At 35.3% G+C, this 22,399-nt stretch overlaps 3 protein-coding genes across 4 annotated transcripts; 1 reads left to right on the forward strand and 2 right to left on the reverse strand.

Moving 5' to 3' along the window:
* The first annotated feature begins 1,199 nt into the window (after positions 1–1,199).
* Positions 1,200–8,560, forward strand: LOC104111481 (mitochondrial thiamine diphosphate carrier 2-like). The gene is made up of 8 exons (XM_009621186.4): positions 1,200–1,487; positions 1,899–2,040; positions 3,099–3,218; positions 4,118–4,229; positions 4,496–4,623; positions 5,433–5,585; positions 6,764–6,904; positions 8,023–8,560. Exons 2-8 carry the CDS (start codon positions 1,924–1,926, stop codon positions 8,239–8,241), a joined length of 990 nt encoding a protein of 329 aa, XP_009619481.1. The 5' UTR covers positions 1,200–1,487; positions 1,899–1,923; the 3' UTR covers positions 8,242–8,560.
* Positions 8,561–8,834: 274 nt separating this feature from the next.
* Positions 8,835–12,827, reverse strand: LOC104111488 (uncharacterized). The gene is made up of 3 exons (XM_009621198.4): positions 12,372–12,827; positions 10,400–10,524; positions 8,835–9,359 (listed from the first exon to the last, which is right to left on the reverse strand). The coding sequence occupies exons 1-3, from the start codon at positions 12,520–12,522 to the stop codon at positions 9,078–9,080; spliced, it is 558 nt and encodes a 185-aa protein (XP_009619493.1). The 5' UTR covers positions 12,523–12,827; the 3' UTR covers positions 8,835–9,077.
* A 1,988-nt stretch (positions 12,828–14,815) lies between these two features.
* Positions 14,816–20,522, reverse strand: LOC104111495 (uncharacterized). 2 transcript variants are annotated; one of them, XM_009621206.4, is made up of 4 exons: positions 20,370–20,522; positions 19,133–19,324; positions 18,008–18,778; positions 14,816–17,152 (listed from the first exon to the last, which is right to left on the reverse strand). In XM_009621206.4, exons 2-4 carry the CDS (start codon positions 19,133–19,135, stop codon positions 15,353–15,355), a joined length of 2,574 nt encoding a protein of 857 aa, XP_009619501.1. In that variant the 5' UTR covers positions 19,136–19,324; positions 20,370–20,522; the 3' UTR covers positions 14,816–15,352. The 2 variants fall into 2 exon arrangements, with proteins under 2 accessions (XP_009619501.1, XP_009619508.1); XM_009621213.4 differs by lacking the exon at positions 20,370–20,522 and adding an exon at positions 19,954–20,282.
* Positions 20,523–22,399: the final 1,877 nt, after the last annotated feature.

A 22,399-nucleotide genomic window follows, 5' to 3' on the forward strand; every position in this document is an offset into this window, starting at 1 on the left:
ATGTACAAAAATGATCATTCGTCTCATATCCATAGATGAACCACTAGAGGTCAAAAGAAGACTATTAAATGTCAAATTTTCCCTAAAAAATGTGATCCAAACATACGAACTAGGAGAAAACGTTTCGTCCAAAAATTATTCCTTTTTCTCCTCATGCAAAACTTATTCTAAGAAGTCGTCCAAAAGTCACTTATAGGGGTTGTTTGATTATTGAAATTAGAAAACTAATTCCCTCATAGAATTTGATTATCTTTTAATATATAGTTAAATTTTTCATTTTTAGTAATACTGAAATTATTTTATACCACAATTCTAATAGGATTTTATACTTAACATGAAACTCTAATATCGAACTTGTCAATCCTTTGGATAGATCACCTAAAACCAAAACACCAAAATATTCCTTCACAACCTTCATTTTTCTTATCTACTTTTAAAATTAGGATAAATTTGTAAACAAAACTTTACTCAACTTAAAATTAAATACCTATTTTATTTTATTATGTAATTATTTTATTTCTCAATAATTCGCTCCAAGTAGTATATGCTTAATAGTTCTAGCTATAAAAAATATAATAGAGATAAGAACTTTCAATTAGAGAGGGAATAAGCCCATGCGAATGAGTGGGGACAACACTCTACTAGATCACAATGTAGTAAAATAGATACCTAGGACGAGTACCAGGACCATGACTACTAAAAATAATAAAAAATAATCACGTACACTAAGCTCCCGCTATACATTGCTATACATGTGGTTCGGGAAAGACTGGACCATAAGGGTTTATTGTGCGCAGTCTTACCGTGCATTTCTGCAAGATGTTGTTTCCACGGTTCGAACCCGTGACCTCCTGGTCACATGATAACAACTTTACCAGTTACGCCAAAGACCAGGACTAGTAAAATGAAGTTAAATTTATTAATTTAGAAATTATAGTCTTATAATTATAATATTTACATTATAATTTCGATATTTTTTTGTCTACAAACCAAACCAGCTGAGTTGTAATGTTAAAATTTCACAATCATCTTTTCCCTTATTAAACGGTTACCACTCTTTGGAAGAAAAAAAAGAAAAAAGGTCACTCCACTCAAAAAAAAAAAGAAAAAAAAAAAGGAAAATAGAGAAAAAAGTTCCCCAAAAAATAAAAAAGTAAAAAAGAAGAATCTTTTATTCTCCTCTCCCTCGCTTTTTTTTTTCTATCCTTTTTCATCTAAACACCACAGGCCATTAAATCTAACTTTTAGCCTTTTAGCCTCTCCCTACCCACCGCCTTCACCACCCCCGGGAAAACTTCTTCCGCCTCCATCCAAGAAGTTTCCCGGGTCGCCGTTTGCCCCATATTGCTATTTCCCTCTTTCCACTTTGGCGGATATCTGGATATAATATTACTCTGAAATTACATTATATACTAATACTTTCTTGAATTTGAGCTCTTGAAATTGTCAATGATGACTCTTCTCTTCCTCTCCTACTTTACTCTCAGGTATTAATTATTTCTTATTCGTTGATATATAAGTTTCCGTTTTTAATGCTCTTTTCATCTATAATTTCATATATGTTAAGACCCATTTGATTCCTATACTAAATAGTTTTTTTTTTAAGGAAAATTAGGTTTTTTCTTAATTACAGATTCTTTTTTAATTTGAATGTAATTTTTTACCCTATTCCTAGTTCTTTTTCTATGTTACTGTTCAGATATTTGTGGATGTTATAGAATATGTAAATTGACCCACGTTTCTATATGTGAACCTGTCTTTAGTTTTATTGGCTTTTGGGATTTCAGTTGAGCTAAATGAGGGATTTTTTTATTGAAGTTTGAAACTTTTGGGGTTTCAGTGTGAGGATTTTTTTTGAAGTTTTAACAAAAGGGGTGTGGTTACTTTTGGGATTGCAGATAGTTGTTGTGGTTACTAGGGGAGATGGAAGAAACAGGGCAGCTTAAACGAGCTTTTATAGACGCTACGGCTGGTGCAATTTCTGGTGGTATATCTAGGACTGTAACGTCGCCTCTTGATGTTATTAAAATCAGATTTCAGGTAATACATTTTTTGTATCTGTAGTGATAGTGAGGTACAGCGGTAGTAGCAGTTGTTGTTGCTTTTCTGCTTTGCATTTTGTACAAATATTGGTCATAACATAGTATTGCCTGACTGAATAATCAGCTTTATGATTAAATGACCAATAGAGTGATAAAGGCTGAATGATTGTTCTTATTTTGTTATTAATTGGATATTTATTTTTAAGAACAAAGAGTAAGTGCTTTTGTCTATATTCGTTGTTAAAATAAAATTCTAGGAGGGCAAATAGTTATATATTTGGTTCACTCATCAACTCTAGTCCTGTAGATTTACTTTTCATGCTCCATGAAAGGGACTACGATGTGCCCGAAGTTGGTCCAGTCCTATCAAAGATGGGATGAATGACTGTTATCCTTGTTTGTGATGCTTTGACTTCTCCTAAAGGCGGGAAGAACAGCCACTTGAACTTTGCAAACTTTAGTTTCTTTACTTCAGAAATATGTGTGAATTGTGATTGCAGAAATAACCTTCTTTTCGCAGCCTTGGCATGATCATTTTGTGAATCTCTTATTCTTGCCCTTTGATGATTTTGCATTCATGCGTCTAACTCAAACGTTTCACTAGTTAAGCAGTGAAAACCTCAATTAATTTGATAAAACTCTCGCTCTCTCTCAAAATCAAATTCTTCCACACATTTCCTCTGTAAACGAATAGTTAGTGTTGCAGTCTTAAAGGCGCTGAATCCAGCTTTCTCGTGCTCCTTTGACAGTTTTTCTTTGCTGCTTCATCTTTGTTAGAGTTAGTTCATGCATAGTGTATGTTGTTTGTATAGTGTCCCATGTTGATAGAGAAGGCTTTAGGTATGTGTAGACGCCCTATATAAATAGGGCTAATGTAAGACACAATGTAGATACAATAAAAAGGAATTTCTTTCTTCCCATATCTTTAATTCTCACAATCTTCATCAGACCTCTTTATTGGGTTAACATAAAAAATTGTCTTGCTTTTTCTCTGTATATCAAGAATGATTATACATCAAGAGATGATGTTTTTGATATATTCTAACCTTTTTACAGGTTCAACTGGAACCCACAACCCACTGGGCCTTGCTTACAACAAGAGCTGTATATGGCAATTCAAAATATACGGGGATGCTGCAAGCCAGTAAAGACATACTCAGAGAAGAAGGTTTTCCGGTATGGTTCCTTTCATATTGGGGACTTATAGGATTCTGGAAAATTATTTGATGCATGTAGCAATCCCAAAGTTTTTGACACTTGACATTGGTGTGCATTTGTTTTGCTAATTATGCTTCGTCAGATTAATTATCGTGCATTCAAATAAAGTGAATATATACTCTTTTTGCCGCCTGAAAAATATTTATTCTTAAATAAACAATATCCATGCACTCTATGACTTCTTTTGAAAATTCCTTTTCACGTCTTATATCCTCGAAAATACAATACATGTTGCTCATGTCATTTTTCTCCTCAGTTGATGAAACTTTTGTGGTGTTAATAAAGGCCGTGGAAGTAATGGTGTGACATGGCTGTTTGTCTAATTTTTAGGTCAAACGTGCAGCTCCGTCCTTCCTTAACAATTCTATGTCTCGCAATTTAAGGACATAAAAGCAAACTCGCACTAAATTCAAAAAAGAAAAGAAAAGAATCACTGGTGGCATTAACTGTTTCTGTTCTGTCCATGTTCTATGTTTATAGTGCTAATCCATGTTTGCCTCTGAAGATGGTTAACTTTTGATGTTTGGGTATCCAACAACTATGCTACTTTTCTTATATTTAAGTTGTCTCTGTGACGTATAGGCCACGGGTTCAACCGTGGAAGCAACCACTAATGCTTGCATTAGGTTAGGCTGTCTACATCACACCCCTTAGAGTGCGGCCCTTCCCCGGACCATGCGTGAACGCGGGATGCGTTGTGCACCGGCCTGCCATAATGTTGTTGTTTGTATTTGGGGAGGAGCTGTAAGAGCAATTCTACTTGTTAGTATTAGTGATGTCTTAGTGATTTGACGATGGTATCTTTTACAATGATGCATATTCTCAAATTTATTCTTTTTTCCTTGCTCACATGACAGGGATTTTGGCGTGGTAACGTTCCTGCTTTACTGATGGTTATGCCATATACTGCCATACAGTTTGCAGTGTTACACAAATTGAAAACTTTTGCTAGTGGCTCTTCAAAGTCAGGTCTGTATCATAATTTGACCTGCTTGGGTAGATTTGTTAAATTTTATGCGTCAGTTTCCCCCTTTCTCATATGTTACAAGCTGTACAACTTTTGCACCTTATGTGCTTCTAGCATCTGACTACAGACGAGTTATATCTGGTGTAAGTTCAGTCCAGAAATCTGATTTACATATTAGCTGCTCAAAGATGCCTTTGAGTAACACTATTTTGTGCTTCCCTCGAGCAAGCGTCAACATCTGATGGATTGATTGTTTTTTATGATGCAGAGGATCACGTTAACTTGAGCCCTTATCTTTCTTATATCAGTGGAGCATTAGCAGGCTGTGCAGCTACTGTTGGTTCTTATCCGTTTGATCTCTTGAGAACGATTTTAGCTTCTCAAGGAGAGCCAAAGGTACGCGACACTTATCTATGACATTTGAATATAATATAACCTTTTTTGCATGTGATGCAAACTGTTGACATACATGTGGAACCAGGCCTCTTGCTATTCAAATCATTTTTGTGTTGGGTAAATTGATAAACTAAGAAAGGGATAAGCTTAACAAACTCAGCTTCACCTTTAGTTATATGTAGTGTTTTTACTAAAATTATACATAGACGTAGTTGATTGATTCGTTGGTACTATCATTTCAGAGAAACAAGCAATTGAAAATCTAGTTGTGGTAGATGAGTGTCTATTTTACATCTAGGGTACTCGGTTGTTAAGTGATGCATGTGGGAGAAAATACACAAAGTTACTTTCCATCTGAATGCTTTTGATACAATTATGTGAATACACTGATATTGGACGATTGAGTATACAGAATCGGTTATGCAATAACTACTTAAATTTTAAAAGAATGCAGTGTCATTGTCTTCAGTCTTCTCCTGTAGGCTCATTGTAATGATTCGAGCCTACTGATTACAAATTAACATGGTCTTCGTCCTACCTGAAGTAAGTATTGAATCTGCACTAAGGCCATGGTTGGTTGGGGAAATTCTTGTTTATTCATCATCTGATTCAAGTTAATGGGTTTGCCAGAACTGCATATGTAGATGATAGATGAAAAAAGCAATGATCAGAATATCATGTTAGTGTTTTTTTAGAATGAAAAAGTCAAGTGAGATTTGCTATACACTCTCTAGTTCAGTTGGAGTACAGTATGTACACTGTTTCTGCCTTCATCTTACCTAGGCTTTGTGTGGTATGCTCACGCACAGGTTTATCCAAACATGAGGGCTGCATTTGTTGATATATTCAGAACTCGTGGCATTCGAGGACTGTATTCTGGATTGACACCTACTCTTGTTGAGATTATTCCTTATGCTGGTCTGCAATTTGGAACTTATGATACATTCAAACGCTGGATGATGGTAGACCTCTTACCCTCTTCTGAAAAATCATTCATGGATTCTCTCACTACTATATTTGATACTGTTCACAATTGCTTGGGCATACAGGATTGAAGTGGGTGTATACTGCTCTGTTGGAAACACTTGTTCTAAATTCATAGAGGACATTTATGTAAATAAGCTGTAAAATTATGAGAATATGTTTCTATCTATAATACTAAGGGGTCGTTTGGTTGCCCGGATAAGGCACTAATCCGGGTATAGTATTTGGGATTGTATTTATCCATGTTTGGTTATGGGTATTAGCTAATACCGGTATAAATTTTATACCAAAATGATGGTATTAGCTATCCCATATAGAAGATGCGATAGCTAATCCCATAGAATATGCCAGCCCGATATCCTTGCCTATCCCACAATTGAACCAAACGACATCTAAATACACAAAAAATACTAGGTCTTGAATTTTTTTTCCAGATTTGATGTCCAAAAATCAAGCTGGGTTGAGGTCAAAGCTATTTAATGCTAGATTTCAATATTATTCGTGGTAAAATAGAAGAAGCAATAAAGTATAGGGGAAGTATTATGATGTAGAAGGTTTAAGTTCGTCTAAACGTGCATATGTCTATCTAAAATTACATTTGGCCGAAATCCAATTACCTTTGAAAAGTCAACTACACAAGCTTTAGTCCAAATGATACACCGCTCTGGAAACGATACTTCGAGAACTGTATGATTGGTTCAGAAAGAATGGTCAAATTCCTTGAAGGGGTCAGAGAGTGATATATGCATTAGTCGTCGCAGGGTGGTCTAAAAACGTAGAACCAGGAATCTGATGAATAGGCTGATTGATTTTATTCAGCCATGTCTTTTCAAATTATTTAACTCGAGAAAGAACTTAAACCCCCTAGTGGTTTGTATATTTTATGCTATTTCTGTTTTGTTTGAAAAAATTCGGCCTTCTAAATTCACTCCACTATTCTGGAGATTCTTGGGACATGTAGTCATGTGTCAAAAGCTTTGCACATAATTTTGTGTAATAGTAAATCTTTCATTTGATTACTAACTTCATATTTGTTGTACAGTGAGAATATTCTTTTACAACCATTTCTTGCTGAAAAGAATGCATAGTAGAAGAATAAATGTAGCAAGTGTTCACAATAGTTTTGCTCTCACACAATATGGATTGACATTTGTAGGCCTGGAATCTTAGATCTTCTAATGCGATCCATGGTGATGAACATCTGTCAAGCTTCCAGCTTTTCATCTGTGGTTTAGCTGCTGGGACATGTGCAAAAGCTGTTTGTCATCCTCTCGATGTTGTTAAGAAGAGGTTCCAGGTATATTTTGGTTTCCATTGATTCTCTGTTTTGGTTTAATCCGAAGTCCGAACACATAAAAATCATTACTGAAGTTTTTAGGACAGCCTATACAGGTCTGCTTTTATTTATCCCCAAGTAGAGCCCTCTTTGGCTTTTTTTGGTTTCAAACTAAAACGAGGAAAACACCCGGTTGTTTTCCCCTTTAAAAACCAAACAACAATTGTTTTTGTTCTGCTGAAGCAGTGTCTGGTTTCCAGGAAAAAGAAAAAACAAAAAACAAAGGGTGGTTGTTCAAAAACAAAAAACAAAGGCGCTGGTTTAAACCATCTTTTATTTTGCTGGATCGTTCTTCAAAATTATGGGGGGAAAAAAAGAAACTTTCAGCTACTCGCAAATACGTATTGGGGCAAACAAAATCTTTTATTAGTTCAATTAATTTTTTTCCGCGATTGAAATGTTGGAATTGATTGTTCCAGAACATATCGTTTTCCAAAAAAACAACCAAACCTGTTTCAAGTCCGAATGCCTGTCTTGAACTGGCTGGAATTTGGGATACCGGGAGTAGATTCAGTTCCTCCAAATTTCCTTCTTCAAGCCAGTTGTCCTAAATTTAGAGTCCTTTCTATATAAACCTTTTCAAAGTGTCTTTGGTCTGGGACCTTTATCGAACTATTGAACTTGGGACCTCCGGAATTCCTATGCAAGATAACCCTCCTCTTTTGGAGCTATTGAACTTGGGATCTCTAGTATTTCTCTGCTAGATAGCTGCCGCCGCCTCCTCTTCACTCAGTTCATTCTCATATCCGGCTTCCTTTCCCCCTTTGGTATAATCAATTGTTTAAATTTAACTTACAATCTCACTATTTCTTCACTCTGGAACCTTTTCATAAATATGACAAGTAATTATCTTCGTTATCCACTATGACCCATATTCAATGCAGATGCGCACAATCTAGTGAATAAATTGTCATATTAAACTCGGGCCAAATCTTTTATCCCTTTTTTTTTTTAATTCGTGATCAATCTCTTTTTGTGTCCCTTAGCATTGTTAAAAGGAAAAGATGAGGAAGGAAATCATATGCAGTGAATGTTTATTGCTTGTGACAATAGTTAATGTTGAAACCGTATGTTTGCAGATCGAAGGACTGCAGAGGCATCCAAGATATGGAGCTCGACTCGAGCCTCGTGCCTACAGGAATATGTATGATGGCTTGCGTAGGATCTTACTTGAGGAAGGTTGGGCTGGACTTTACAAAGGGATCGTCCCCTCAATTGTTAAAGCTGCACCTGCTGGTGCTGTAACATTTGTTGCTTATGAATATACGTCAGACTGGTTGGAGTCCATATTGACTTGAAGCTGCATAGCTCTTTTCTTACTTCCTCCTCGATGGTGGCGATAATTTTGAGTTTTTGTTGGTTTTTGTGTCATTCTTTTTCTCCATGTATCTTAAGAAGCCCCAACAGAAGTGAAAAATGGGGCAGTGTTTATATTGTTCAAATAGACCAACTAGTTTCAGGGCATAATTTATAGTTCTTGTAACAAAAGGGAATGTTATAGGTCTCATTCGGTTGGATGGCGTTATTGTCTCTACTAGAACTGAGCTCCTTTTAATAGTGATCACGCTTCTTTGTGTCTTTGGCAATATCAGAGATTTCATGGAAGCTTTTGATGCATTTTAGCTTTTCTTTTTTCCTGTTTGTATCTTAACTGTTCCACTCAAGAATGCAATGGTAAAAATGACTATAGCAAAGAATGGATGCAGTCGTTGAGACTGTTTGACAATTCCAACGATTGACCAATCAGAACTGCATATTACCAATCAAGTCTATTGGTTTTGGTAAAGCCCCATATCAATTGATCAACTGACTGCAAGAACGTTTAGTTAGATATTTGCAAGACCAAGCAAGAACTTCATCGAGCTGACTGTAAAATTAAGCATCTCGAATGTGAAGAACAAAAGGGTCCTCTTCTGGTACAATAAATATCATTAGGATCAATTTCTACAGTTATCATGGCAAATGCACTCATATTTCTCCAGGATTATGCTTGTAGGTCATTCTTACAACAGAAGAACTTACAGCTGCAAAATTGTGATGAAATTGATGCATAATGGAAACCACCTCTGGGGAAGTGGCAACTCCCTCATTACTTTGAACTATCCATCACTGGCTAAAAAATATGATAGACATCTCAAGTGCTCCTCTTTTTACTTGTGTCCTCCGGAGGCAATGATACAAACTGCAGAATCCTCTGAACCTGCGCGGCATCAACTCGAAACCGCTGAGCAATTTGGTTGATATCCATGGGCCCTTTATGATAATCAGCTCTGCCTTGATGCAGGAGTATAATTTCTCTTATTTGTGCCACATTCAACGTACCTGGAGGAGCAGGCCTTTCCTCGTATCTGCTAGACTCTGATGTTGTATTCCTTAGCTTAGGTAAAGCTCTATCATACTTCTCCACCACTGATGCCTGTCACAGTAGCCAGGCATTAACAACTTAGTATCCTGATACATGTATTCTTGCAATTATCACTAAGTTAGACTCTATTTCAACTGAAGCATTTAATCATGTAGCACAAATTAATTGTTGAATAACACGAGATCTTAATTTCATTTGCACCCAAGAAAAAATCGCTTGAGAGTTCGGTGTAAAAGAAAAAAAAAGTTGTACAAGTATCAACTGCCAAGATTAAACTAATAATAGAGGTGGTTTAACTACAAAAATGATAAAATTTTCTCAGAAGATTGACCATTATCTAAAAAATGACAAATAGGAGTATGTAAGCGAGCAGTCATGGTGATCATAATCAATGTACAACCTTAAACAGCTTAGACTTAAAAAGACTTTTATAGGATTGTCAATTTTCATCAGATTAACACAGGTTGAATTCTGCATGCCTGAAATAGATCATGTGATCATATCATTGTCTTACTCCTTTCAGCCAAAAAAAAAAAAAGGAAAAGGAAAGAATTGACTGAAAGCATAGAGGAGTTAGCACATACAGTTCACACTGCTCCTTACTTACACATAAGATGTGAGAGGAGGAAAGGAAGTAAAAATAGGGAGCTTGCATGCGAGCTTTTAAAACCCCTTGATATTTAAATGGGTGCTGGGGGAAAAGGAGCATCCAGAACAACTTTAGGTACTACACTTTATCTTAACAAAAGGCCGAGAAAGGTATAGACCAAATTTAGGTAAACTAGGACAATACGAAGAAACACATTTCCTCTAATACTTTGTGTTGACTTTTTGCGCTATCCTACCAAATGGCACAAGAAAATTTAGAATATACTTCCTACGAGGGGACAAGATTGGCCCCTCTAAATCACCCTCATCCTTCCTCTTTTTCAAGAAAAATGTCGCACTTGAGAAATTAGACACATGAACCAAAATCTTTATGCAATAATTCTGTGGGTGTGTCAAAAGTTGCAGAGTCTCAATAGGGCACAGGGCACACGTTCATTCTGAAAATTAATGTGCAAAGAAATGAGTTAACAATTGAAACTCACCTCACCCATCTCTAGCTTCCCACCAGGCTTAGCTCGAATTCTACCAACCATTTGACCAAGCATTGCATCAAACTTGGGATCTCTCTCTTCAAGGGTTTTTCCAACAGCAACCTTTGGGCTGCTATCTAAAGAAGCAAAAACAAATCACCACTTATCAAATCAGTAATTTTTGTTATCCAACAAACACTCCTGGAAGACATTATTCGAAGCTAGTTTTTTTCCTAGACAGATAGAAAAGTAAACAAGTGAAGACATTGACAGTTCTTGCAGCAAAAAGGCACCTAAATGGATAAAATCAATGTTTAATTCAAAACTCACAATCTGTCATGCACTGTGATTAGAACACATTGTATCTCAATCTTATAGACCCATTTCGCTGATAGAGACTCAAACTTAATTTTGCAATAAGCTGGATTCATATCAATTCATATTTTGAGGGGATACGCAAGATACACTTTCGATTGTCTCCGCAATGCTAAATATCAAAAAGATGGATAGGATTAAAGATCTGTTTCGTATCTTCTTCTTTTTCCTGCGACAGGTGGATTAAAGATCTGTTTCTTACTGAAAGTTATCTTTTAACATAAGCAAATTATCTGGACAATAACCAAACGCTGGCCTTACGTTGTTCTCAAACTTGCATTGACAGATTACTCAAAAGCATAAAAACTAACATAAACATATTCCAACTGCTCACACAGCGACTTGGTATAATTGACCTGCTCTTGTGTAACATGCATACCAAAGTACCATTCACCATTCTAGCTACGTAACAGTTCTACTATCCTAGTGAGCAGGCTTATTTAATTAAATGAATCAAGCTCTAATTATAGCTAACTTATTGAGCTTTGCACGTTCCAAGCCAGAAAAATGAAGAAGGTTGCAGTTAAGTTTGCAGTCAAATTATGAATACTCCTCTGAAATTGACACTGAAGATTCATAAAAATGAACCCAGCTAGTTTGGTATAGATGCATAGTTGATAGATTGATAAATAATGATGCTCTAGTTATATTCTTAAGGAAATTACAACTGAATGAACAAAATGAGCAAAAGACCTCGACAAAACATTTGCTTCCGTAATGGGAAACATTTTCCTCATCCCACCTCCATATTCTTTCCGTATCTTATTCTCACATTCAAATTGGTAGTTTAACTCAAAACCTATGATTAACAATTCATGCAACAAACAAATCAGTTTTTGCAGACTCCCTTCTAATGGAAACTAAAAATGAGAGACAACCACACATTAACTAACCTAAGTTTTCCTTCTTAGTCTAATGTTTCATAAACTTGCGGCAGGTCAATGGCCAGCATAAAGCTGCTCAACTTATGATGAGAAATGAAACCGGTCCAAATGGAACCAAAAAAATAGTGAGGGCTCATATAGCCGACCCCAACTAACTTGGGACTGAGGCGTAGTTGTAGTAGTGAAATTGATTAACAAGGTCACTCACTAGTCACTACTGTTTTCTCAAATCACTAATCCTTAATTTTTTTGATAATGGTGATGTCAGCTTGCGCACACCTCAAACTAATTCCACCTGGTACATGCTCATACAGCTACATGAAACCCATTGAAATGGAACGACAAGAACAGTAAGGACACATAGCGGACCACAACTAACTTAGGACTGAGGTATAGTTATAGCTGTAGTTGCATTAGTGAAATTAACCAACAAGTTTACTTAGTACTGTTCTCCCCAAACTTGTCTCATGTTTTGGAGAGTCAAATAGGCTTTTTCTTTCATTATATATTTTTTCAAACTTTTTTAATAAATAATTTTAGCTACAAGAACTTATAGCAGTATTAAAAATGTAAATTTTATTTCAAAACTGTTAATCGTTTTAACAGAGTAAATGAGTAATTTTTATGTAATATAAAAAATTTTGAACACAAGTTCCAAAATTACAAAAAGAAAAATATAAATGAATGAATTGAAATTGTAGACGTAGAAACAGAAAAGGGCATACCGGCAACTGGAGCAACATTATCGGCAGGGGTCTTAATCGCCGCCGGTGCAGGCGGGGATCTCCGGTCGATGGGTTTCTTCAGTTGAGACGATGCCGCATCGACATTAGAACTTCCGATCCTTCCAGTTGCTCGACGAAATGCCTGACCCATTTTCCCCCAATTAATCCCCTTTATACTCCAAATGTTATGTATATAAGACTATATCTTGAACCCAAAAAAAACATAAAATGAAATTTCTTATATAAGTTTGGTTTTATGGGTTTATGCTCTTTAATTTGTCACTAAATAGACCGCTAATTGAATGGAGAGTTAAATTGTTAGATTGGAGAAAGAGACAGAAAGGAAGGTGAGAGTATTTATAGTTGGGACATTGGGATTGCGTTGAATACAACATCCACGTATAGGATTTTACAATGAGGCACGTCTCTAATGTTTGTGTGCCTATGTTTATATTGGATTACACTAATTTAATTTAATGCACTATAAGTGATAAGCCGGAGATATTAAGATAAGATATACTCTCTTCGTTCACTTTTACTTGATAGGTATACTAAAATATATTTTTATTTTTATTTATTATTTTACACATATCAACAGAATGATAATTTTTTTCCCTGTTATATACACAATATTTATTATTTATTTTAAATTATTTTCTCAAATCCAATAAAATATACATCAATTAATATGAGTATCATGATAAATTATACACTTCATTTATTATTTCTTAAGGGACGTGAAAAGTCAAAACGTGCCAATTAAAAGTGAATGGAGGAAAGTATATTATAATTACACTTAAGGGAGGACCTAGTGACTAATGAAATGACTGTAAATCTTGATGATCAGGTTCAAATTTCAGTAAATACAACAAACAAAAAGTGAATTCTACTAAGCTTTGGCAGCGAAAGCTACCTGATTCATGCGTAGCGAAAGATAGCATGTAACTAATAGAATAATTAAGGTAGGCACAAACTAATTAGGATACCATCATTGTTAAAAGAGAAAAAGAGAAAAAGTGTACATAAAAAGTAGGAGTACATGATATTATATTAAATAGAAAATAAAAAGGTTGGCCATAAATACAATGTTTGACTGAGTTTCTATGTTCAATCAAAAGCTAGACACATGTCACATAATTGATATTTACCTTAAATCATATTAATTTTTATTAATAATTAACTGCTAAATTGAAATCGAAATATATATCAATTTATTAATTATACCCGAGATAAATTTTATATAGCAATCACATGCTTGTGACTTGATACATTGAGTAAATATTTCTTCTTTATGTTGTTAGAACTTCATTGTTTCTTCATTTGTTTTTTCTTGTTTCACATTGTGCTTTTCTTTTCGTCAGAAAATTTTCTACAAATTATGTTTTTAGTGTAAATAAAAAATTCAGACATCATTTTCTCCATGTTTCTTTAGTAAAATTTATATAGTTATCAAAATTTTGTACTAAAATATTAAAGAAAATATTTGGAAAACTTAAAGTCAGAAAGAATTGTTTGTCTTCTCAAATAATAAAAGAGTTAAATTAAAATGGGACAAATGAAATAATGGAATTCTGTATCAAAGGGATTAAGAAATCATATTATTAAGATTATTGTTGATTGGACTAGAACAACACCATTTTTTCTGTGTTTTCCTAACTATTTGGACCGGCATATTAGACTTTAAAAGTTTCATTCCGATAGTTTTTCAAACAATAATTCTAAATAAAGTATATAACAAAAAAATATACAGGATAAATTCAAATGTCATGTAGGCTTAATATGATAGTATTTGTCCCCCCCTTTTTCGCTTTATTAATGTGCATGCTAACTAGTTCTATAAAAATATCAATAATAGAATGAAGAAACGTAAAATATCAATAATAGAATGAAGAAACGTCCTAAATAAAAAAGAAAAGATTAACTTCAATACATATCCTAAAGTAACGGGTTAAGACAATACACCTTTTTTTTTTTTGGTTGAGATATTTACCATTACACTAAACTACTTAAGTTTAACTTCTTATGTTAAAAATAAAACTATTGTAGCTTAAGAGCCCGTTTGGACATTAGAATTTTTTTTCTTTTTTCCAAAAAAATTTCACTTTTTTCCGAAATCAACGTTTGTTCATTAAATTTTTAATTTTCACTCAGAAGATAAAGATAGTATGTAACCATAAGTACTACAATCTGGACATGGATTTACACATTAAATAGTTGAATCCCCCATAACCATATACTATGTAAAGTTGCTGCCATTAGACTGCTACTCTACTCTCGCAAAAGTGATTCTTATTAATAAAAAAAGAAAATCTTCGGAGATAGGATAGTATCATAAGGTTAAAGATGGATATAAGTACTAGGCACTAACTATACTAACAAAGCCCCTTTTACAAACTACAGTTTACAAATAGGTGGTTTATCGCTTTGTTTAACCAAAACGAATGTGCTGCTCATCTTGAGGAAAGTTCATTAAAAAGATTAGGAAAAAGAACAAAAGAACCAACTGAAAATATAGAGGTAAATGAAATTTTTTTTTATGGTGGGGGGATGAAGTTCTAATGGCCTATGGACTAAATATTAGTAATCACTAAGATATCTACAATCTCAATTAAAGTGACAACACTAATCACATAATCACTTGTGTCCTTTGTTCCATCAAATGTGCATGAAATTGCTGAGTAATCTTTCTCGTTCCTGTGATGCTGCAACTGCAATAAAATCAATCAAACCTCTTCCTTTGAACCTGAAGAATATTTCTCTCCCCCTTTTACTATTGCTGAATATCACAATCCCCCTGTTGCATATACATTTTTTACTGGTGAAATTTGTGATCGAGCAACGACCTTTTACAGCCATTCTGGTGTCACAGCTGGCAGCGAAGATCCCGCGTTTCAGGGATAGTTAACAGACATCAATGGCACGTGCAGCTAGACCACAGAACGAGTGACACATTGAAGCACTTGTTTAGTCATCTTGCCAGTTTATGGACCTGAGATTGTTGTCCCAATCTCCTCGGGTGGATGCTGAATTTTGCCAAACATGTTGCTCTCACACCCCTTAGTTACAACAGCTTCACCTTCTTCCATTTGGGAAACCACTGTGCTATTGCTAAAGTCAGTCCCCATACAACCAGGGGTTGGTTGCGAGCTCCTGGAAGATGTCGACTTCCTTTTTGAACCACCTTCTTTACTCTTTTGCCGCCTACTATGCACAGTCAAGAAACCATTTGCCAGAGCTTCAAGTGCTCTCGTGGTTGGAGGCCGATTTCTAGTGCCATGCCTACGTGAGTTCAAGCTAGGTTGCTGCTGCTCCATACTAGCACTATGTGTCGATGTCTTCAACTCACCAGAAACATCATCAGGCCTCTTCGTGTTACCACTTAGGTCTTCCGTCAATGCTGGCATCAGAATCTCATATTCCGAATCAGGGGGAACTTGAGGTTCATTAAGGTCAATCATTGCCCTAGTTTGAGGTTCCTCTTCAGGAAGCTTTAACACATGATGATCAGCAGAAGCACATTCGGCACTTTGAGAAGGACTGCTCTTTGACGAACTGCTTGATGACACCTTATCCTCAGACGAAGCTATCTGAATGTTGTTCAGCGATAGGTCATTGCTGCTCGAGGTGTGACGCACTTCTTGTTCCCTTCCTGGAACCATCAAAGAATTTACCATGACACTACTGTTTGTCTCTCCACGACTACAAGCCGTTAGTCTCCTACGCTTCTGGGCAATGGGAGCTACAAAGTGCACATTGTTTTCTTTCAATCTCTTGTTCGAATGGGCTTTTATCACTTTTCTTGGCTGCTTGTCTTCACAGATGTTTTTGGTGTTCTTCGAAGCATTCACCGGTACAGTAGAAGAAGCAGGATGTGGAACTTCCTGAAACTTCTTGCTTGAAGCACTGATTTCGAAACCCTTCTCATCAGAATGCGGTTCTCCATTGGAGAAAATCCTCGAGGAATTATTATGATCCGTCTTAGCTTTATTAGTACCAACGGAGTCTGATTCATCAGTAGACAATTCCTCTTCACTCTCTTCGGCATGGCTTCCCAAAGACAATTTGCTTGAGATTTCCGCCGGAAGACTTCCCAACTCTCTCACTTTATAGGGTTTACCATCAGAGAGACTTGTATCTACAACTGTAAACTTCATAACATCTGTACATCGATTAGGAGTTCTAGGTTGAAGATAACAAGGACGTTGTCTAGTTGGAAGATCATCTTGTTCTAACTTTGCTTCATCTGTCCAATCACGACCTTCTTTACCTTTGGTACATTCATCTTCGGCATCAAGCTCTAGAAGCTTTGGATCAGAAGCAACTTTACCCAATACATCTGTAACTGAATCAAAATAATGGATCCCTTTGATTAATCTCCTAGAAAACTTCTTAACACCAGGCATGAGAAAAACCAACGCATTCTTGGGATTAGCAGCGTAGTTCAAGTTTTTAGGCTGCTCTGAGTGCCAACCTCTTGCTAATAGACGGGGCCAAACAGCTTCCCAGAATAGATCATTGGATCGAGCTTTACTAAGTCGGTAATCTCCAGTTAGAAACTTAACTACTTCGTTGGTTGTAAGAGAGGAGCATGCTTTGCCAGCTGGGAGTTCCGAGCGTATAGCATGATTGGACTTTGAAGGTTCCAAGGCCACACATGTAAGATCGTATTTATCTTTGCCGATTCCAACTGCTTCTATGAGCATGTTTACCCCAACCATAGCCTTTAACGAGAACACATACTCTTCCAACAATATCTTTCCTTCACCAAATGCCTTGGAGACCTGCCAAGCAATCAGATTAACTACAGTATTTATAAGCAGAAAGGGGTGCGCTGCATGAGTACCAAATTAGAAATGAAACCTAACCTACTAAAATGTCACAGGAGACTGAAACAGTCACAAATTAACAATATTGTCTGAAGACATAATTTTCTTCATGCAGTAGCGGTAATTCAACCAAAATAAGAAGTAGCATTGCCCAAAAACTTACCATTGATGTCACTCTTCACATCACAAGTTATAAAACCTCTAACGGAAGCCTATCCACATAATCAGACAGATAGATAACCAGAGAAGTTTGCAATTTGCAGACTTTGATGGTATGTGGTTTCAAGTGTAAGTTCAGACAAAATCCATTCTAGTAATACTTTAACAGTTCATGCACATGTTCTGTCGATCAAGAAATCGACTGGTTATCACTCATAATAACCTTTCTTTGTTTTTTTTTTTGGGTTGCTCAGAATAACCTAATAGCAACACTTCCTCTTTTCCCTACATCTAGAACAGATTTTTAGAAAAATGCACATTTGTGCCAGATAACTAGAAACTGATGCGCATATGAAGCCTGATGCATGCCAATGATAGGCTCATAGCTTTTCATAGGACAAATGAATTGCAGAAAAATTCTAAAACCTAGAATACCAATGTTGGATAATAACTAACTAACACATACATTTTGGAATGCAACTATTCTAGAAAATATTAAGCATCTAAATCAACTAACATTGATCAACAACCCAGAAAATGTTAAAAAACCAGTGATAAATCAGGAAACACATCTGACCAGGTAGAATTACTTAGCAGAGGACATAAACATGATAAAACACCGCATATGGTAAATCTAGCTTGTCTGAATACCTCCGTTAAAGCCTTTCGGTTTTCCTCTGAAACGCGGGGAAGTAGACGAGATAACAGCTCTTGTTGCCTCGATCCGACGAACAACTTTTGACCATACACACTCCTTCTGTTTCTCACTTTTCGAGATTCTGACCATCTACGGTACTCATGGGATCCATAAAACTCCCCATAATAAAATGACAAGATGTCGCCGCTAGTTTTAGTTTCAACAAACCTCTTAACATGTACAAAGTTCTTCTCAAAGATGTACAGACCTAGAAGGAAACTTGCCTTTTCAATATCAGTCCAAAAATCTAGGACTATGCCGGGTACTAAACAACACTGCAGGCCCCTATTTTCCTGTAGTTTCTTTTCGGAAGATAGATTTGCTGATGTCACCTTATTGTGCAAAACCGTGTCTGATGGCTCAATTTTTACTGTGATATTGTCTTCTTCTGAATGCATACTGGTTAATCTGGTACTTTCAGGTTCTGAGGGTACACTATCTTCATTAGATGCATTTCTTGAAACAACTCCCCGGTTGACCCACATGAGCGGTATGGGCAATCCCACCATAAAATACCAGGAAATATCAGCTCCATTCTCCTGATTTTTTGCATATGAAATGCAGTCTCCCTGCAGCAGTGGAATTTCAACCTGATACTGGTTCCCAATTCGAGGAGGTATCTCTGGCTCTCCAAGCACGCCACTCCTATCACAAGACTCCGACGAAAGCAACTGATCCGCAGACACACCATTCATGTAATCTCCATTCAGCTCAAATGAATCCATCTGCAAGACAGAGAGCCATTCGAGATTTTGTCACGAAATACAACTATAAAGCTATAAATATCTTTTGCCAACATATTAAAGTCCAAAAATGTCTGATTGAACGGGATCAATAATCTACTCAGAAAAATAAGAATGCTTGAATTAGCACTTCCAAGTAAAAAAGCAAATAAACTGAAGGGTCAACTTAGTACGCCCAAAACAAAAAAACAAGATACTTTGTGAACCTGTTTTCTTATTTGTACAAAATGTACCTTTGATAAAAGCACTTAGATAGTTCAATTTAAGGATGCAATTGGCATGAAACAGTTAGAATGGCGTGTAAAGCAAAAGGGAGTTTAAATGAAAACTACTCACCATAGATGGCAATGAAACGTCAACACTTCCCGATCTATGTAAATAGAGAGCAGAGTCCTTTAGAAATTCCTCACTCAAATATGCCGAGAACAAGAAGTACCTAATCCAGAAACTCAATGAGTTCAACTATCATCTGTCTTCTTCATAGTTTTCTTTTAACATCACGATGCCCCTTATCTGTCGATTTCTTGCCTGAAATTCCAGATAGATTGAAATATAAGTATAGAACAAACTAATTTAACAAAACATTGATGAATAATCAAGTTAACTCAACTAAAATGTCATTCAGAAAAGGCAAAGGCAAGTCTAATGACCAAATGCAAGATAACTTACAGAATGTTGTTTAAAAGGGATTCATTCAGAAATCATAGAAAACTTGTGCATTAAATTTAATATAAAAAATAATATTTTTAAGAAAAAAGTCAGCAAGAGGCTCAAAACAAGAACAGCACGAGACAAACTCAACTTTCATACAAAATAAACCAACAATTAAAGAATTATTTTGAAAGGAAAATATATAATCAGAAGAAATGAAGATAAACAAAGTGATATGACTTCTAACATCAAACCCCAGATCCATTTTTCTGACAAAAACCAACTCCAATATTAGCAACAAACAGAAACACTTCTTCTCAGATAAACACAAACCTTTGAAGCAAACGTTCCACATAAATCCTAAAACACAACAAACCCCAAATTCAAAACAGAATAAAAACAAAAGAAGCACATTCAAAAGCATTATTATCAAAACTCAAACTGAGAAAGAGGTATTATAGAAACAAACAAAAGTACAATGCAGAAAAAGTACGAATCTTTATCACCTTTACTAAAGAAATCCCAAATGACGATCCTTAAATAAAATCAAAACAACATAACAAGTTGAAAACTTGCAGAAAACCCAGTACCCAAATCGTGTTTTACAAGCAAAAACAAAGGCATCTAAAAATACCAAGAAAACCATACCCCAAATACACACACACATAACATAACATAAAAACAAGTGAGCAAAAATAATTCAATAAACCTACTTAGAAGCGAAAAGGAACGTGAAAGATGAAATGGGTCTACAAGTTATAGATGTAAAACAAAGAAAACGTGAACATAAAACTAAGAAAAAAACTATTTTAAGCAACAAAACACACACACACACACACACACAAAAAAAAAACATATTCAAAGAACATCATGTAACAACATGTATATAACATAGCAAAAAGCTTAAAGGGTGAAGTTGTACCTATAGAGTATGGTTCATGGAGTTAGGGGTGGGGTTGAATTCGAAGAAAAAGAGGGGCAAAATAGAGGAAAAATGTGAGACCATATTTTCTTTTTTTCTCTTTCGCTGCGTTAGAGAGAATAAGGGGGGTGGGGTGGGTTTAGACAAGGGGGGTGTGGGTGGCTTAAAATAATATACTTCTACTACTAAGGGGGTTTGGTCCATTTAAAGAAAACAATAGATGATAAACTACCTACGCGCTGTTACAAAATGTTGTACGTACTCGAGACTTTTATATGACACGTAAATTTATAGTTGAAATTATAAAGAAAGAATTTTCCAGGACATATTTTTCTCTTTTACTCTATGAAGTATATTAACTTACCCCTTATGTAATATTTTGGGATTATTCATACATTTGCTAAATCATCTCGTATATGCCTTTATTTATAGTGGAGCTCTAGTCCAAATGTCAAATATTCCAAGAAAAAATATTTATATTTTACCTGTATGCTACAATGAAAGATAAATACGAGACGATTTGCAAACAGCAAGTGTATATAAATAACCCCACATTATAATGAAGGGTAAATTTAAGATGTTCTATATAATATAGTGGTATCTTGACCCTTTCCCACGAATAAATTGTTCTATTTTTTCCTTTTCAAATTTCTCTCACTTCTTTTCCTCTTGAGTTTTGGTTTAATAGTATTAAATTAAATTTTTCCTTTTCAAATAAGTGGAAAAGAAAAAATTATGAAAGGGAAAGTATATTTATTGTGCGGAGTAAATCCTATTACTGCCAGCTGGAGAGCACTAAAACATGTCGCTAAACTTTACATCTCGTCTTTAACGAAAGATATTTTGCGAAACAACTGACACACGTGTAAATACCATTCGTCAATCGCTAGATGGAAAGAGAAAAAATAGACATCGTTAAAACTCTCTCAACTCTATGACTATAAGAAGCTCCACAAAAGCACGCAATAAGATGCGGGCAAATTCTAATAATGTCGTTCTTCATGACCAAACTTTTTTGTTATCTGAACGTGTTATATAATTAGCGAGTAACGAAGCATTTTACTCTTGAGTGCAATCAACTCAAATATAATTAAGGTGCATTAAGTCATTAACCACGGGTGCATGTTATTATATAACAACACAAGGACCGGTTATTTTAATATAATCACTAAAAGTATGGTGAGATGAATGCAATTTTTTCGTTGTACTTTAACTAGATGTCTTGGGTTTGAGCACTAAAAATGACGAAATCTCAGTATAAGGAGTACTTTCACTTTTAATAGGTTCTATGCCGTACAAATCTGAATTAGTTGGGTCAATAAATTATGAATATCATAATAATGATATTATGTTAATAGATATTAAAATAACAAATTAGTCTAGAAAAAAAAAAACGAATCTCTTGTGCCATTTATTTGATTTACTAGCTTTTTACATTGTTTAATATTCCCATTTTTAATTTCAAATTTTTGAGCCTACCAATGGGATCAGAGGTACTTCCGGCAAGAAATATATCCTTGAAAAGTTAGTGTTGGACTAGCAGAAAATCAAAGTTTATCGTCTGATCTATTTTCTTGAAAAATTAGCTTTTTATGATTACAACAATAATAATCCGACAAAAATAAATTATTCAGAGCGGACTCAATGGATAACACGGATGGAATAGCGGTTGGACTGTCAAGACACCCTATCTTTAGACATGAATTTTTTTAACCCATGTATGTCTTCAATTGCCGCACTGACTTATAAGGATATGTTGATGGCTAATTATTACACACAAAACGAAGACCCTAAAAGTAAAAACCATGTTCCATTTGCAAATGGAAACAAAATAATACTCCCCGCATTCCATATATGACTGACGGACTGGAGGATGAGTAAAATAATTTTTTATCTGAATGATCATGACTTTGTTATAATAAAAATAATAATCGAAGAAAACTGGTTAATGATAAAAAGTCAACAACTTCTCAAGTAGTAATAATTAAGTACTCCTTCCGTTCTAATTTACGTGAACATATTTGACTGGA

The sequence above is a fragment of the Nicotiana tomentosiformis genome, chromosome 9 (genome assembly GCF_000390325.3).
Source record: "Nicotiana tomentosiformis chromosome 9, ASM39032v3, whole genome shotgun sequence".
Taxonomy (NCBI): Eukaryota; Viridiplantae; Streptophyta; class Magnoliopsida; order Solanales; family Solanaceae; genus Nicotiana; species Nicotiana tomentosiformis.

Excerpts from the sequence above, each read along its gene's own strand:
- LOC104111481 (XM_009621186.4), top strand. The coding sequence starts at position 1,924 with ATGGAAGAAACAGGGCAGCTTAAACGAGCTTTTATAGACGCTACGGCT. Across the intron at positions 2,041-3,098 it reads TTATTAAAATCAGATTTCAG|GTTCAACTGGAACCCACAAC; the intron begins GTAATACATTTT and ends ACCTTTTTACAG. Across the intron at positions 3,219-4,117 it reads TCAGAGAAGAAGGTTTTCCG|GGATTTTGGCGTGGTAACGT; the intron begins GTATGGTTCCTT and ends CTCACATGACAG.
- LOC104111488 (XM_009621198.4), bottom strand. The coding sequence starts at position 12,522 with ATGGGTCAGGCATTTCGTCGAGCAACTGGAAGGATCGGAAGTTCTAAT. Across the intron at positions 10,525-12,371 it reads TAATGTTGCTCCAGTTGCCG|ATAGCAGCCCAAAGGTTGCT; the intron begins GTATGCCCTTTT and ends TTGCTTCTTTAG. Across the intron at positions 9,360-10,399 it reads GGAAGCTAGAGATGGGTGAG|GCATCAGTGGTGGAGAAGTA; the intron begins GTGAGTTTCAAT and ends CTACTGTGACAG.
- LOC104111495 (XM_009621206.4), bottom strand. Across the intron at positions 17,153-18,007 it reads ACCGAAAGGCTTTAACGGAG|GTCTCCAAGGCATTTGGTGA; the intron begins GTATTCAGACAA and ends ATTGCTTGGCAG.